The sequence below is a fragment of the Talaromyces amestolkiae genome (genome assembly GCF_001896365.1).
Source record: "Talaromyces amestolkiae strain CIB chromosome Unknown scaffold14.1, whole genome shotgun sequence".
Taxonomy (NCBI): domain Eukaryota; kingdom Fungi; phylum Ascomycota; class Eurotiomycetes; order Eurotiales; family Trichocomaceae; genus Talaromyces; species Talaromyces amestolkiae.
The window spans coordinates 668,109-683,249 of record NW_024468050.1 but is presented as its reverse complement, the minus strand read 5'-3'; the positions used below and the strand labels follow the sequence as shown (position 1 = coordinate 683,249).

At 46.5% G+C, this 15,141-nt stretch overlaps 2 protein-coding genes across 2 annotated transcripts; both read left to right on the top strand.

The window, feature by feature from the left end:
• Positions 1–451: 451 nt before the first annotated feature.
• Positions 452–4,148, top strand: BHQ10_007184 (uncharacterized protein; the record flags this gene model as incomplete). The annotated part of the gene is made up of 6 exons (XM_040879852.1): positions 452–1,183; positions 1,234–1,346; positions 1,406–2,941; positions 3,028–3,117; positions 3,180–3,848; positions 3,914–4,148. 6 exons carry the CDS (start codon positions 452–454, stop codon positions 4,146–4,148), a joined length of 3,375 nt encoding a protein of 1,124 aa, XP_040735688.1.
• Positions 4,149–11,755: 7,607 nt separating this feature from the next.
• Positions 11,756–13,072, top strand: BHQ10_007183 (uncharacterized protein; the record flags this gene model as incomplete). Its single annotated transcript, XM_040879851.1, has 1 exon — positions 11,756–13,072. The coding sequence occupies one exon, from the start codon at positions 11,756–11,758 to the stop codon at positions 13,070–13,072; it is 1,317 nt and encodes a 438-aa protein (XP_040735687.1).
• Between the last annotated feature and the right edge of the window lie 2,069 nt (positions 13,073–15,141).

Genomic DNA, 15,141 nt, shown 5'->3' with positions numbered 1-15,141 from the left:
ACACACTTCCAGTCCTACAGCTTGCTGGAATTCGGACGAGGCGCGGCGGGAAAGATTCCATTGGAAGATGAGAAAACATCAGACTAACCGAGCGATTCTTGTCGCTCTAGGGAAACAACCCTGACGAAATCGTTTGCTCGACCCCCAAGCATTTGTTACATACGCAGCTGTTTGGCTGCTCGATTGTTAGGTCGTTTGTCTCGGTCACTTACCGACGGATTCAGTTCTGCGTCGTTGCGTAACGCTCGGTATAAAGCGTTGTCGGGTCGTTGGCCGCTAGTTGCTGCAGTTCTAGACATGCCGTGGAAATAGACAATCACCAGTGCAAGACCTTGTGGAACTAAAGAAGGTTGCTATCGATACACTATATTTGTCTGAAGCTGGGATAATTGTGTGGAGGATTACTGGAAGCAGATGGCCGGATCGCCGTGACGCCTGATCCATTGCGACAATGGAGGCACCAATCCCGATGGACAACAAAGCAAAGAATATTCCTTATGGGACAATGATGCCACCCCTTCATCATCCTCAGACGCTTCACGGTCCTCCACCTGGTTTTCAGCCAACACCACCACCGCCGCACGATCAACCTCATGGGCTGCCCGCACCTATACCTCATACCAGTGCTTACGAATGGCGACAACAACCATACCCTCCATCGCACTATGAAGCTGCTGCTCAGCGTCGCCATTCAAATCCAATCGCCCACCCTCCGCCACAGTCGCAACCGCCTGGTCCAGGACCTCCCCCTTCGCATTCCCACGCCCCTTATCCTCCACCACCACCACCACAACACCCTCCCGCTCAGCCGCCAAGTCGAGAATTACCTCAACCTCCGCTAGGGGATCCATACCATCGTCCAAACAGCCTACCAGCTCCCGCGCCATCGCATTCAGTATCAGAGCCTCATTCTCCTCGACCTTATAGACCTATGAATGGCGCACAACCTGAGCCTACCCCGCATTCCGCGCCTCCTCCCAGTGATTATAGAACGTCGCGCATACCTTACGCCGGCCCTGGAGAGCCTCCAGCGCCGGGAATCACTAACGGCGAACATACTGGCCCGCCGCCGGGCTACTTGCAACATGCCCCGCCTCATCACGGTCAGGCTCCTCCAGGAGCTATGTATGATGGTGGTATTGTACCTTATCCACGTCAGCGAAAAGCTGCCAGAGCTCAACAGGTATGATCTTTTGTCTCGTTAGACTTTGAATGCATTTTAATATCGCGTAGGCTTGTGATCAATGCCGAGCACGCAAAGCCAAGTGCGATGAAGGTCGCCCGGCATGCAGCCATTGTAGGGAAAACAACATTGAGTGCAAATACAAAGACATTCCTCCACAGAAGTAAGTCATCTTGAACGAGATAGTGGTCTAACTAGGGTATCTACTGATAGCCCGCCTAGGCAAGAAAAGTCCACCCAGTTGGTCTTGGACCGCTGCCAGCACATTGAGGAAACCCTGACGGAAAGAATCGCGGGATTGGAAAAACTCATACGATATTTCATCGAGAAAAGCGATGTCCCTCTTCCAGTCGAAGCTTCGCCTGAAAGTTCACCTGAAGAACCACCTCAGAAACTTGCCAAGGACACTACTACAACGCCAAATGCTTTGGTAGAATCGAAACCGCCGACCCCTGCTGCGCTAGAGTTATCTGGGGTGGATTCGAAGAGAATTCCCGAAGCGAAATTGCTTAGCTATATAAATACCGTGCAGCATATGCAGTCTCAACCTCTTCCCAAAGTTCAAAACCAAGAACCAGAAGGAGAATTATCCGTCCCACAGAACCATACGACAGCTGCCCACAAGCTACTCAATTGGAAATCAATTCGGAATATATTGGACCGTGAAATTGACCCGGACTATGTCTTGAGGAACGAAAGAAAACGAGGCTTGATTCGCATTTATGGGTGCGGTGAAGGAGTTGGCCACGATACTGAGTACTACTTGCGGCATGGCCCTCAGTCCCCTCCGCCTCAGCCTCAAGGGTTAACCGGCTCTTCTGCTAGCCCTGCAACAAACACATCAACTCCACGTGTTGACGAAGAGTATTCCCAGGCTAATTCGCCCAATTGGGGCTATGGGCTACCAATGCCTCCCCAAGGTCGAGTGAAGGAACATGCTGGTGGTCTCGATCCATCAGGTCATCTCAACACCCATCCTGATGTCGTTAGGCGTCTCGTTCGCAGCTACTTGTCTAATATGCATATTCTTCATCCCTTTATGGATGCGACAAGGCTAAATCAGAAAGTGGAGATGTTTATCCAGCAATATGCGCCTCCTAGAAATAGCATGATAAACAGCGCGACCGAAGGTCGTGGTATGAAGCGAAAGCGCTCGGCTGAGCACATGCACATGGTGGCTCCCGAAATGTCTCCGTCACCAAGCTTGAGCTCGGAGAAATGGCCTTCTCACAGGATAGAGCACTCGATCGATAACGCGATAATATTAATGGTGCTTGCTGTAGGCGCGATCTGTGAGCATAAAACTGCACTGCCTGGCTTTGCACCAGATCCAAATGAAAGGCCCCGCGCCAAGCAGGAGTTTGCATCCTCACCAGAAGTCCAAGCTGTGCTCAACGAGATTCTTTCACCAACGCCTGGGCCAGCCTCGGGGCTAAATGCTCAGGCGTTTGATACTCCTAATTTCCCATCCCCGGATCCTGCATGGGAGTGGAAGACCCCAAGCCAAAGGCCTCACTCCAGATATGGCCTAGAGAACAACAATGAAGCGTCTTACCCCAAAAATGTAGACGTGATTCCAGGCTTAGCCTACTATGCGTATGCTGCGGGTATCCTCGGCGAGATGCAAGGTGGATGCGAATTGCCTTTCGTACAAGCCTCGATTCTTGCAAGCTTTTATGCCGGTCAACTAGCTCACCCGTTCCAGAGTCATGGATGGATTTGCCAGGCTGCTAGAGCCTGTTCATTCTTGATTCGAGCGTAAGTTCTCATACCTTGTTCTGCTGATCATGTCTTTTGTTTTGGTAAGCTTGTTTTCATTGTTACTGACACACGCGAACCAACAGAATTGATTATAATAACATTCCCGCAAGGACCACCTTTCCCCTGAAAGAGTTATGCGAATTCGCTTATTGGACTTGTCTACAGCACGAAAGGTCAGTTGTCATTTCTTGTCGTATACCCGAAGATCGCCAGAGAACTGATGCATGCCGACCAGTGACCTTTTGGCCGAATTAGATCTGACGGCCAGTGGCGTATCTCAATCCGAGACGGAGATCGAGCTCCCCAAAGGCTATCTCACTATGACTGAGCCTCTCGTGATGTTCTACTACTCGGCGCAAATTCATCTCCGTAAAGTCCTGAACCGAGTCCACCGAGATCTCTATGACATCAAGGTCGAGCATCTGCCTGATAAAATTCTGGGTGTTCTTGGTCTGAATCTCGATGGCTGGAAGCAGAACTTGCCAGAGGGGATGCAGTGGCAGGAGGGAGACGAACCTTCGAGCGACATAAACACTGCACGTCTACGTGCAAAGTATTATGGTGCTCGCTACATAATCTACCGACCCGTCCTTGAACGTGCCCTACATTCTAAGTCACCTAGAGCGGAAGGGAAAGGGAAGACAGAGAAGGATTCCAAGCCATTGGCTTCGTTCAAGGCACATGATTTTCAAGCGCCCAGTATGACAAGGTGGTCCAGTGAACCGGGACTGCGCCCAGATTGGGGAGAGAACGACCGCACAGAGACAATACACTATGACGAGCTAGATGACGAAACGCGACGCGCATGCGAGCAATGCATCACGGCTGCGATTCAAAGCACCAAAGCATTTCATAATATCAAGGGTCGACCCATCGTGACCAATATTTTTGGGACTGCTCATGCGTAAGTTCCTTCCTTTCGAAACGATCTGTTACACAATAGTTGATGAAGACTGACAAATATAACAGCCAATTCGGCAACATGCTTGTCCTTTCCGCAACTTACATGTCTAATCTTAGTCGACTGGTCGATGCTGATGAACTCGAGCGTCTCCTCCAGCGCACCATTAAGTTCCTCGCCATGTACAAGGATATCTCACCGACACTCATGGCCGATGCTCAAATCCTCTCCGGCATCTACTACAAGATTTTTAAAAAACCACTTCAGGCGAGCTTCACCACGGAATCTTTCGGCAGTACATGAATCTATTTCTCTCGGAGGTCAACAATCTTTCTCTTATCGGAGACATCGATCCATACAAGTTTTTGACATCGCTCTTGGCCTACTATCGCCATCTATACCTAAATTAAATGCTTTTGTCTTTTTTTGGCGGACGGGCATCTGTTTTGAATACTTCGTTTATCTCCTTCAACTTCCGGCCCGTGGAATACAAACGAAAACCAAGGCGATTTACTACACATGATACCATGACGCTTCGTTATCCCTCAGTCACACGCACATATACATATATTCTCTCAGGGTCGGCAAATCTGCAAATTTTTTTTGGAGCGGGGAGGTCAAGTTGTCTTTTTAGTATTCACTTTTTCAGCATCCGTTATTTTCTCGGTGGCAATTGTCATTTCAACAAGGGGTGGAAAAAAATTCTTTCGTATACCACCTACTAGCATCGAATGAGCGACGGCGATTATTTTTTCTGTTTTTGCAGCCTTTGGCTTTGGATTTACTGTACATTTTGGAAAAAACTTTTATATATCATCTTGTCATTCTCGTTTGGCTGCGTCGGTTGATGCATTGTTTGTTCTGGCTGTCTATCCTATATACCATTTTAGAGGGGAGAAGTCAATTAAGTCCATCATATCATCAGATTTACTATTTTTATTTTGAAAGCAGTTACGTGGCGTTGTATAAGCTCAATGTCCATCTTAAGAAGCACGACGTATCAAGACTTATCAATTTATTATACTTGAAATATAAGAAGCAAAGTAGACACCTATGAAACAGATCAGGCTTTGCAGTTTGATGTTTTCCTATTCTGTGCATTACTTACTACATATATGACCACAACCAGATAGTGTGTCACTCTTTCATGCAGATATCCTCACATAATGCAGGTGGAAAGCATTTCCTACTAGTACTTCAGCCTAAATGCAACCTGTCTGGAGTATATGCATTAGATTGTCATGTACATACCCCTCGTGAAACAAACTCGAGACAAACTTCTAACGAGCCCTGAGGGGTGTATGGACAACGACGTGGCCATAATAAGTAGGTACTCGAACTAACAAAGACAAGAAGTAAATGCGTCAACGAACAAGTCCCCCCCCCCGTAGTGCTGCGATCCAAAGACCCCAGCCCAGCCAGCCAGCCAAAATCATAATGACAGCTTCAATATGGGCCGTGCTCCACAAACCTCGGTTGACCCCATCTAGTGGCTTTTTAGCTCTACGCCTTTTTTGTCTTTGGGAATGAGGGGAAATCCGGGGGTTAGGTATCTTCTATCTAGCCCCTGCTGGTCCGGACCGAGCTGAGCTTGCTGTCGTTCTGTTGTGCGACACATGCCTTACTGAAAATCTCGGTTACCGCTTTTTGTTCAATTCATTCTTAAAGTCTTCAGGTCTGTTCAACAAAGACTGAGAGATAATCTACTTTGTGGCTCAACCCACGTCTATACTCAAGAGGAACAAAAATGCCGAACCGGATTCTACCACGAGAAGGTATTCAATCTCCAGCTAATTACTGGTTTTTGTCTCGAAAAAAAAAATCTGACCAGAATATCGCAGGATTTACGGCCGACTTTGTCGGGTCAGTTCTGGGAAGGACTGTCTTCTCCCCCGTCAAGACACTTCTGGCCGTTCTCTTATTCCAATATGCGCCGCCCAACGCCCCCTACCTACCCCAGAAGCGCGACGGAGTACTGAACTGGCTACGCATCGCCTTTGCATTGGGTTTGGTCAGCAGAGTAAATTCCTGGCTCGGCCGACGCGCCATCAATCGCGCCACTAGCGACAAGTATGACTGGCCTCACGAAATACAATTAACTCAAGCCTATACAACTAATTATAGGAATATTCATCCCAAAATAAAAGCTCGCCTACCAATGCAGACGTCTGTTCTCATATCTCGATATCTCGTCCCTTTCAATCTCTCGTCTCTTTTCGTATCTTGATGTCTTGTCCCTTTCTGTATCTCTTCAGTTTTTTCAGTCGTCCACCTTGAACAAAGCACCAGAAGATGAATGGGAACGTCCAATAACTATGACAATCCCGCAGGACGTCCATCAGATTGCCAGTCCTCCATTGGGCATGGGACTGGGTGGGAGGTTTTGTCATGGACTGGTCTCGATGGTATCTTCAGACCTTTTGAAGTCAGTCGCGATTTATCAAGGACGCAGCAGAAAAAGAAGGAAGGACTTTTGTCAAAAGGACCTCTGGACATGTTCTGCATAGTATCATCATGCTCTTGGTTCTTGTGGGTGTTCTTTCGGCGTCTATGGCTCCTTCCCTTTTTGTCACTCCTTCCCCTTCTATCGCTCCTTCCTTTTTCGTTACTCTTTCCATTTGGAATGGCATCGAGCTTCCCCCAATTTTGTTCTCTCCTCACCCTCCCATCATCTATCGTCTGCCATCTGTGATCTGTCGTCCGTCGTCTGTTGTCGCGTCGCTCTCGTCTCTGGTTGCTCGTTTCTTGTCGTCCGTCTCATTTCTGTCGTCTGTCGTCTGTCGTCGCATCGCTCTTGTCTCCTGTCGTCCATCTCTTGTCGTCTTGTGGCTCSTCTCTTTCTTCTTCATTCTCCATCCAGGAATGTCGACTCTCCCGCTTGATTCCAGTAGTGATATCGCGGAGTATATGCTGGACGTCAGTTGGCGTTGTCTCAATGCCCCATCTGCATCGGCCAATCTACGATTTCCAGCTGTGGCGCCTACAAGACTTGCCTTATCATGTCTTTTCCGTTCCCTTAGTCTTACTTTTTGTCATGGACTACTAGATGTCATACAAGCTAGTGAGCCTCCTCCTATTGAGTGGTTTGAGACACTCTCAAACCGGATACCTATGAAATCCTGGGGTATCTACATTCTCGTCCTTAGAAAAGATGGAAAGTGTCGTCCAGGTCTTTATGTCGGCTCAGGGACTTCGCAGAATGGAGTTAGAACGCGGATGCTTCAATATTCTCATCCTTTTCCAACGATGGCTTCTCATTTCGTCAGAAAGTCTATTCATAATGGTTACTCCATCGTCCATTATAGTCTACTCACCTGGTGTCCAATTCCCTCTCCAGGACAGATACCAAGACTCCGTGCTGCTATGATTATTCTAGAGACAGCTTTTACATCCATTTTCTGGGCTCTGCGTAGTCATAATAGTTCATATGGTGGTTTAGACACTACATGTCCATGGCCTCGAGACTCCTTTAGTTGGGACGGCTTATGCGGACATAGTCCTCTTGTTGAGGGAATCCGGTCCAATGAGCACGGCCTTGGCTTTTCCTCGGAGGAGCTTGAGCGACTCGCAGCTGCAAAGAAGTATAACTATAAGCATCGGCAGAGAGACCGTGTTCGAAACTACAGACTGAAATACAGACAAAAATACCTCCAGTCTTGCAGAAACTCCGAGTCTCGTAGAAACAAAGACAGACGCCGTCATACTGATAGACTCTATCGTCAAAAAAACAGAGACAGAATCAATCAGATTCGGAGAGACTACTATCACAAGACCAAAGACAGCCCTTATTCGAAGTTAAATCGACTACGTCTCATACGTCAGAAGCATATTATCAACAAGACTTACCACTGTGCAGCATGCAATATCTCTTTTGATAATAAGCATGATTTTATTCAGCACAAGAAGTCTCTTAAACACGTCAAGAATACCCCTAATCTTGGGACTGTGGAATCTCGGATCCAATATATTTTGAAGTGTGAACCCTGTGGAGTGTCATTTGTTGAACTCGCCAAGCTTGTTCAGCATCAAACAAGTAAGAGACACATCCAGAATACTCCTGAACTTGGGGCTATGGAATCTCGGATGGATCCTACTTTAAAGTGTGAACCCTGTGGAGGGTCATTTGCTCGACTCTATGACCTCGTTGAGCATAAGAAGACTAAAAAACACATCCGGAATACTCAAGATCCTGTGACATCTCTCACGTGTGAAATCTGCGGAGTGTCATTTACTCGTCCATCTGGTGCGAGGCTACACAGGAAAACACAGAAACACATCAAGGCACAGATGTCAAAGGGTGAGACTACTTGAGACAAGCTCAATCTTGTGTCTTCTTTCATCTTAACGTCTTCTCCTTTTAGTATCCTATCCCTTTTTATATCTCGTCCCTTCTTATATCTTGTTATTATATTTTGTCCCTTCTCATATCTCATCCCTTCTTATATCTTGTCCTTCTCATATCTTGTTCCTTCTTATATCTCGTCCCTTCTTAACTCTTGTCCCTTTCTATATCTTGTCCAATTTTATATGTCATGTGCCCACGCTTGTCACATGCTCGAGCTAGCCGCATACTAGATAGTTACAGCTAGCCGACCACTTAGTCATAAATATCATCATCTTTACACCCACGTACGCGTCCACTATAGAATGGTAGCATTGTCCTAAGGCGTCCAGCCAGGACAGAGCCAGAGCGATATCCGTATGGGTCGTCCTCTTTTCTTCAATTCGTCCAGAATTGATGGGGGAATGTATCTGTTCAATATCGTCCAATTCAAACCTCTAATCAACGCATCATCAGCAATAATAACAACAACTACTACATCCGATTTATAGACGAAATACCACACCAAATCTTGGACTGTATACTACAGCTACACAGCTTTCTATCACTCAAGACGCTCTAAAAATGAACTCATCCCGGATTCCTGCAAACGCTGGAGGACGTCCTCACGAACCACCAACTACATGACCAAGACTACCCACTTCATGATTGCAGGTATTATGGACCTCTAGAATAGGTAGTAGCCCAATACCTTACTATAGCAGAATCAAAGTGGATCGCTAAGCATATCGGATTCTGCCTACCATCGAGGAAGAGGAAGAATAGATTGGAGCCTTAGGCATGAGATCACAGGTATCCGGAAGTAATCTCATGGAAGGATTTCTACAGTCTGAACTAGCACTATGAGGTGGACGAGACCCCTCCAAAAAAGATCCGAAAATTGAATTGATTTTTCATCCCCTCCAGTGTGTATTTGTTTCCTTGCTCAATTGACGCCGTCCTGTTTTTCATGTTTCCTCCGAAATTGTCCGGATGGAGCACAAAAGTTCGTTTTTACAGATTTTCCCTGTTTTCCGTCCAATTTTGTGCATTGCGCCTTTCCAGATTGCTCCGAAATTGTTCGGATAGAGCACAAAAGTTATTTACCAGATTCACAATACCGACAGGATGATTGTGCTATCTTTCGGATTCTTAAACACGCTTTTATCTTCATGTTTCCTCCGAAATTGATACGGATGGAAGGGTTTGCACGGTGTTTATATGCCATTTTACGGCCAGCTGTCACGTGCTCGAGCTAGCCGCATACTAGATAGCTACCTAGCTAGCCGACCACATAGTCATAAATATCATCATCTTTCCACCCACGTACGAGTTTGCTCGGAAAACTGCGGACGTAATAATCAATGGCTCTCATGTGGGAAACAACCCCGATAGTTTCCAGGGATTCCTCGAACGTTTCAGAGCAGGTCTATGGCCGACGGCCCTACAAGATGCGGAACCCAAAAGTGATGATGATTCCGCTCAATAAAATAACACTGCAAGGAATATCGACAAAAGGAAGGATAAGCAGCTCACCAAACACTAGAAATAATTATATCCTCCATCCGAAGGCCCAGCGACTCTAGTGATCATTCTGGACACAGCAGAGATCCTAGCGACCCAGACAATTCAGACAGATCATCTTCCGACTCTGACTCCGACGACAACCATCACAGTCATCGCCACCATTACAGACGAACCGTCCACCATCACCGGAAGACATTTAAAGCCAAGGATGTGTCGCTATTTGACCCAAAAAAGTTCGTCACATCCTTCACCAAACGAATCAGGTAATTAGCACGGACGTACGGCAAGGAAGCCGTATTGGAGGTCGTACCTCTGTGTTTGAGAGGGGACGCAATAGACTGGAACACGCATCTTTCTCACGGATATGATGCATGAATCCCTTATGAAATGCATATAACAGCTAGAGTAACGCTTCAAGAAGAGTGCATACAAAGCATAATAGGAAGCGGATAAGCTCAAGTTCCGTTTTGAAAGGGAGAAGGACCTGTCACTGAGGAATACGTCGGATAAAAGGTCATACTCCTTCACAAAGCTGACATTAAGGACGAACAGGAAGGGATCATTCGAGTATGGGAAGAACTAGATCCCATCTTGATGAACACCATTCGTCTAGAAGGACTATCGTTGGACGAATTCTCGACAGCTCTCCTCCAACGGGATGTCCCCGCTAGACTCCAATGGAACCAACTGAACCGCGCTGCAGATGGACAAGTATCGTCGTCCAAAAATTACTCCAAGGCGGGAAGATACAAGGATAAGAGGACGGAGTACCAAAGACAAAGAAGTCGAAAAAGACCCCAAAAAGTCGACTTCATCAAGGAACGGGAACGCATTCGAGCAGAAGCGGTGGACGCAACACAGTATGCACAGAGCCGTATGGCATTCTACTTCGACTAGAAACATCAGCCGGTGGAGATGAAAATGAGGTCTACATCCGATTAAAGAGGAAGCCTGGCCACAATGAATACAAGGTGGACGGATCTTTAGTACTTCCACCTCTGAAAATGGGACTATTTCCTATCAAAAGACGAGTTGGTAACCTAGCAGCCTATGAGCTCAAACTGCTACCCGACCTGCGCATACATCCGGTGAGCTCTGTCATCCATTTGAAACAAGTCCCGGAGGACGAATGGGACCGTGACGATAATCCCAGAAGAAGTACACCAGATACGAGTTCCATTCGAGATAGACTAGGTCATAGACAAGAACAGAGACCGAACCAACCAGGCTTAAAACGGAAGATCTGGTATTACCTCGTCATATATAAGACTACAAACCAGACGACATAGCAACCGACAGCGATCGTCTCAACCCAATGCCCAGCGGAATTTGAAGACAAAACGTCTCCCCCCACATTATCCCCGACAACTCTTCGGACGACTTCCCAAAGACCCGACGATCAAAGCGACCAAGTGCGGCTCAACGAGACCGTACAAGATCAGCCCTGATCCTTCCCACAAAGAACACGACACTATCCTTACCACCAACATCCCTTACCCCGTTCCATACATTCTCGAAGGTTACCCTCACAGACAGTATCGCTACGACTCACAACAGATCTAAGAACAAGCGCACCTCACTTCTGTTCATTTCTCCAACCCATGCTGGTCACAATCTGAAGACAGTATCGCTACGACTCACAACAGATCTAAGAACAAGCACACCTCACTTCTGTTCATTTCTCCAACCCATGCTGGCCATAATCTGAGGTTAGATCGACAAGCAAGTGAGCAATCAAGTGAGAAATCAAGTGAGACCAAATACATACAAAAACCACCAGAAAACAGGCGGTTTCACGCAAATCTCACCTCATTTTCATCTCACTTACCTCCGCTCTTTTCCTCACTTGCGATCACTCTTTCCCTCACTTCTAGCGCCAGTTCTCTCACCATTCTCACCATCCTCAGTTCCTCCGTTACTCACCACTCTGATCAGTCTTTACTTGGATCGGAGACTATACTCCGACCGCTAGAATCTACTCAGTCCACTATCATCATCCTTTCATTCTACATCCCTTACGACCGTGACCTTGCAGCAACCTGTACCACATCCATCATCCAACATGGCTTCGTCTTCAACCCCGGACTACGACGGAATGACGAAAGACGAGCTAGCACAAGTGGATGTAGTCAAGGCGATGTTAGACAAGGATCGTCCATTTGACACATCCAATTCGGGACGAGATTTGCAGCGTTTCACAAAGCGTCTAGAAAAAAAGGTCTCTGAAGAAGAGAAAGGACGTCTACTAGACCTCATCAGCGACGTGACCTTTAAAGCACAGAACTTCCGCAACGTCCGTCCGGAACTCGAGGCGTTATATGCGTACTGTCGGAAATGCCACACCAAAAGATATGTCACATGGGCCCAGGACGCGAGAACCAAGTACGTGGTGAAGGCAATGAAGAAGAAGACTCCCATTGACGCCATACTCACTTACAAACGGTCGCACGAAAACGAAGACGACGAGGACGATGAAGACGATGAAGACGATGAAGATGATGAAGACGATGAAGACGATGAAGACGATGAAGACGATGAAGACTTCATCTTCGAGGAAGAGGAAGAGGAAGATTCGGATAACGGTGATGAGGACGATGAAGATTTCGAGAATGGTGTCCAAGACGTCGACATTCCTGAGAACTATGAGGTCGAAACTCCTGAGAATTATGAAATCTTTCCTGAGAACGGACGGAAGGACGACATTCACGAGGATGGACAGAAGAACAACATCTACACGATGCAAAAAGAAAGCATCGAGATGCCACCCGTGGAAGGTCTACCACCCATCGCACTGGACTGCTTCACAACTGGCATGGTCATCAAGTACGGAGCAGAAGGAACACACCAAAACTACAAAGTCATCCACACCGAAACATCTACTCGAATGGGACATTTTAAAGTGGTGGAACACAAATTGGTTGTGTCAAAACCGGTTGAAACAGTCTCATTTCCCCGGACGAGTCCAATCTGGAATATCATCCCTGCGAAGTGCCTATTAAAGGGATGTAAGCAAGGTACACTAGTCATATATGGAAACCGAGCCAATCCAGATGTGGACTTATACGACGATGACGAGACGATTCGAGGTTACTTCCGAGTCACACATGGCTTTCCAGAAGCTATAGGATGGAGAGACTTCTACAGCCTAAACTGGTGGGTGGAAGAAGAGGAAGTACATCCAACGAAGGTTAGACGAGACGAGCAATATGAAGGAAACAGGACGGAGTGGACGAAGATTTCGGACTATCTATCACTATTTACACCATATTTCGGGCTCTTACATCATGTTATTGCTTTCCTACATCATGTTTCTATTGCTAGTTGGAACCGAGGACAGTTCCATCTTCGAAGGGGTACACCTGTCACGTGGTCGAGCTAGCCATATACTAGATAGTTAGCTAGCCGACCACTTAGTCATGAAGAAGAATATCATTATCTTTTCCACACTCATACGCGTCCATTATAATACTAGTTGGAATAATTGAAGATCGTTCTCATGTTGCTCGGACTCTGTACCGTCGTATGATATCATCAATTTGACCACTCAAGGGCTGTTCGTCTTGTTTGAGACTCCCCTCCCAGCCACAGCAGAGACAATTGAAATGTTGCATGCATGGCTGATGGGTCGGACTCCATATATAGTGTAATGCTGGAGGCACTTGCTCGCAGCGCTCACAGCTGCCAAACACTAGACAGTAAGGGCCACTTCCATGAAACTTGCAGCACCAACAGATGGAGAAACGGAAGTCGTGAATATTTGTAGGGCTTGGTTTGCTGATGGCTATGAGGTGACCGGGTAGGTAGATATGCTTCTGGATACCACATCGGATACAGAAACGACGGCTATTTTCAGAGTAGCCTCGAGACCGTTTACCCTTGCTTTGTTTATCTGCAAAGGCGTGAATTGGGCGAAGCTTTAGGCATTGGTTGCATGCGAGGTAGTCAATGGCAGTGTATCTGCAGGTTTGGTCAGTCCGGTAAGTAACAATGATACTGGTATATTGACGGTGTAGACAAACATTGGCCAAGTCTCTACCTCACAGATAAAGTCTAGTTTCGCTCCCCTACTCGTTGGCGGCTGACGTACTACAATCTCATTGAAGTAGCGGTTGGTATATGCCAGAGCGATGCGAGCAGTATAACCCAGATAGTCGATTATGCTGAGCTGAATCTCGACAGGAAGTGAACTCAATGCTCCGTTTGGACTCTGGTTTGAGTGTGTCATTGCCGGTCGTTTCGTAATGCAAGGATCCTCATGGGTGTACAGCTAAACATGCCACGTTTTTCAATCAATACGCTGCGGTTTGAGTGTCCTTAAGAACATAAGTTGCTCCGACATGCCCTGCACTTTCAGCAACAATGATGATGCTCTCACCGGAGGAAACTGATTGGGATGATAGCACACTTTGTTGAAGAACAGAATTGTCAACTTGATGACGATCGAACTCCAGGGCTTCTAACAGCCCCATGAATATAATCCACCTTTTTTCCTCGTCTAATGTTTAGTGTAGCCAAGTAAAGACTTTGTTATATCGAGTTTTCAGTAATACAGCATAGTATCTGAGTGTAGGGGTAGCCTGGCATCTGTCAGTGTTAAAAGCCAAATACCTTGCCGTAGTAGATATATGTCGCTGATGACTATCAACTGATATTGTTTGTCTGGGGAAACCTTTAGCAAAGGTCTTTTTGGCACACCCCTCACTTCTCATACGCAGGTTTGTGGAATCCTTCAATATTAAATTGTCAATGCTTAATATATAGTCCCAGCACATTTGCTGAAAGAAACAGAAGCACAATCATAAAACAAATGAGCGCTCCGTTATTGGTATATCATTGCGTAGTTCGATATACCTTACCACATACATTCAGAGTGTGAAAACTTCAGCACCAATATACTATTTTTTTATGGTTGGTTATAATCTGTCGTTAACAAATTCCCATTTAGATGGTACTCTCCGATAAGCTCGCCGGATCGAGTCCGGCACTGGTCATGAATTTTTTTAAGTGTTCCCTTTACCATACCTACCCATCATAGACAAAGAAATACTGTCTTTCCATCTTGCTTCTTTGTCTTTTTTTCTTTTTTGGCCATAAACAACTATTTTCTAAATGAACACTTGATGGGTACTGGCGGAATGAATTCGCGTCGGGTCGATGCGACGCTCGAGAAGATGCACAGTTTCCCTGTTTTTGTCCCCATAGCTGACCACCAAGAAACTTGATTTACCTCCCATAACATAGTTTCCATCCATCTTCACCAAGTAAAAGCGACAATAATGTTCCGTGGAGGAAACAAGTAGAGCAGGACTCTTTTTCCGTGTGAGGTCATTACCCGAGGTATCTCTCTCTGTATTCGGACGGTTACGTATCACCCAACGGTGTCGAATTTGCAGTATCATGTATGTTTTAGCAGTGTGTGGGGACGTCACGCCGGTGTAAAAACAACAT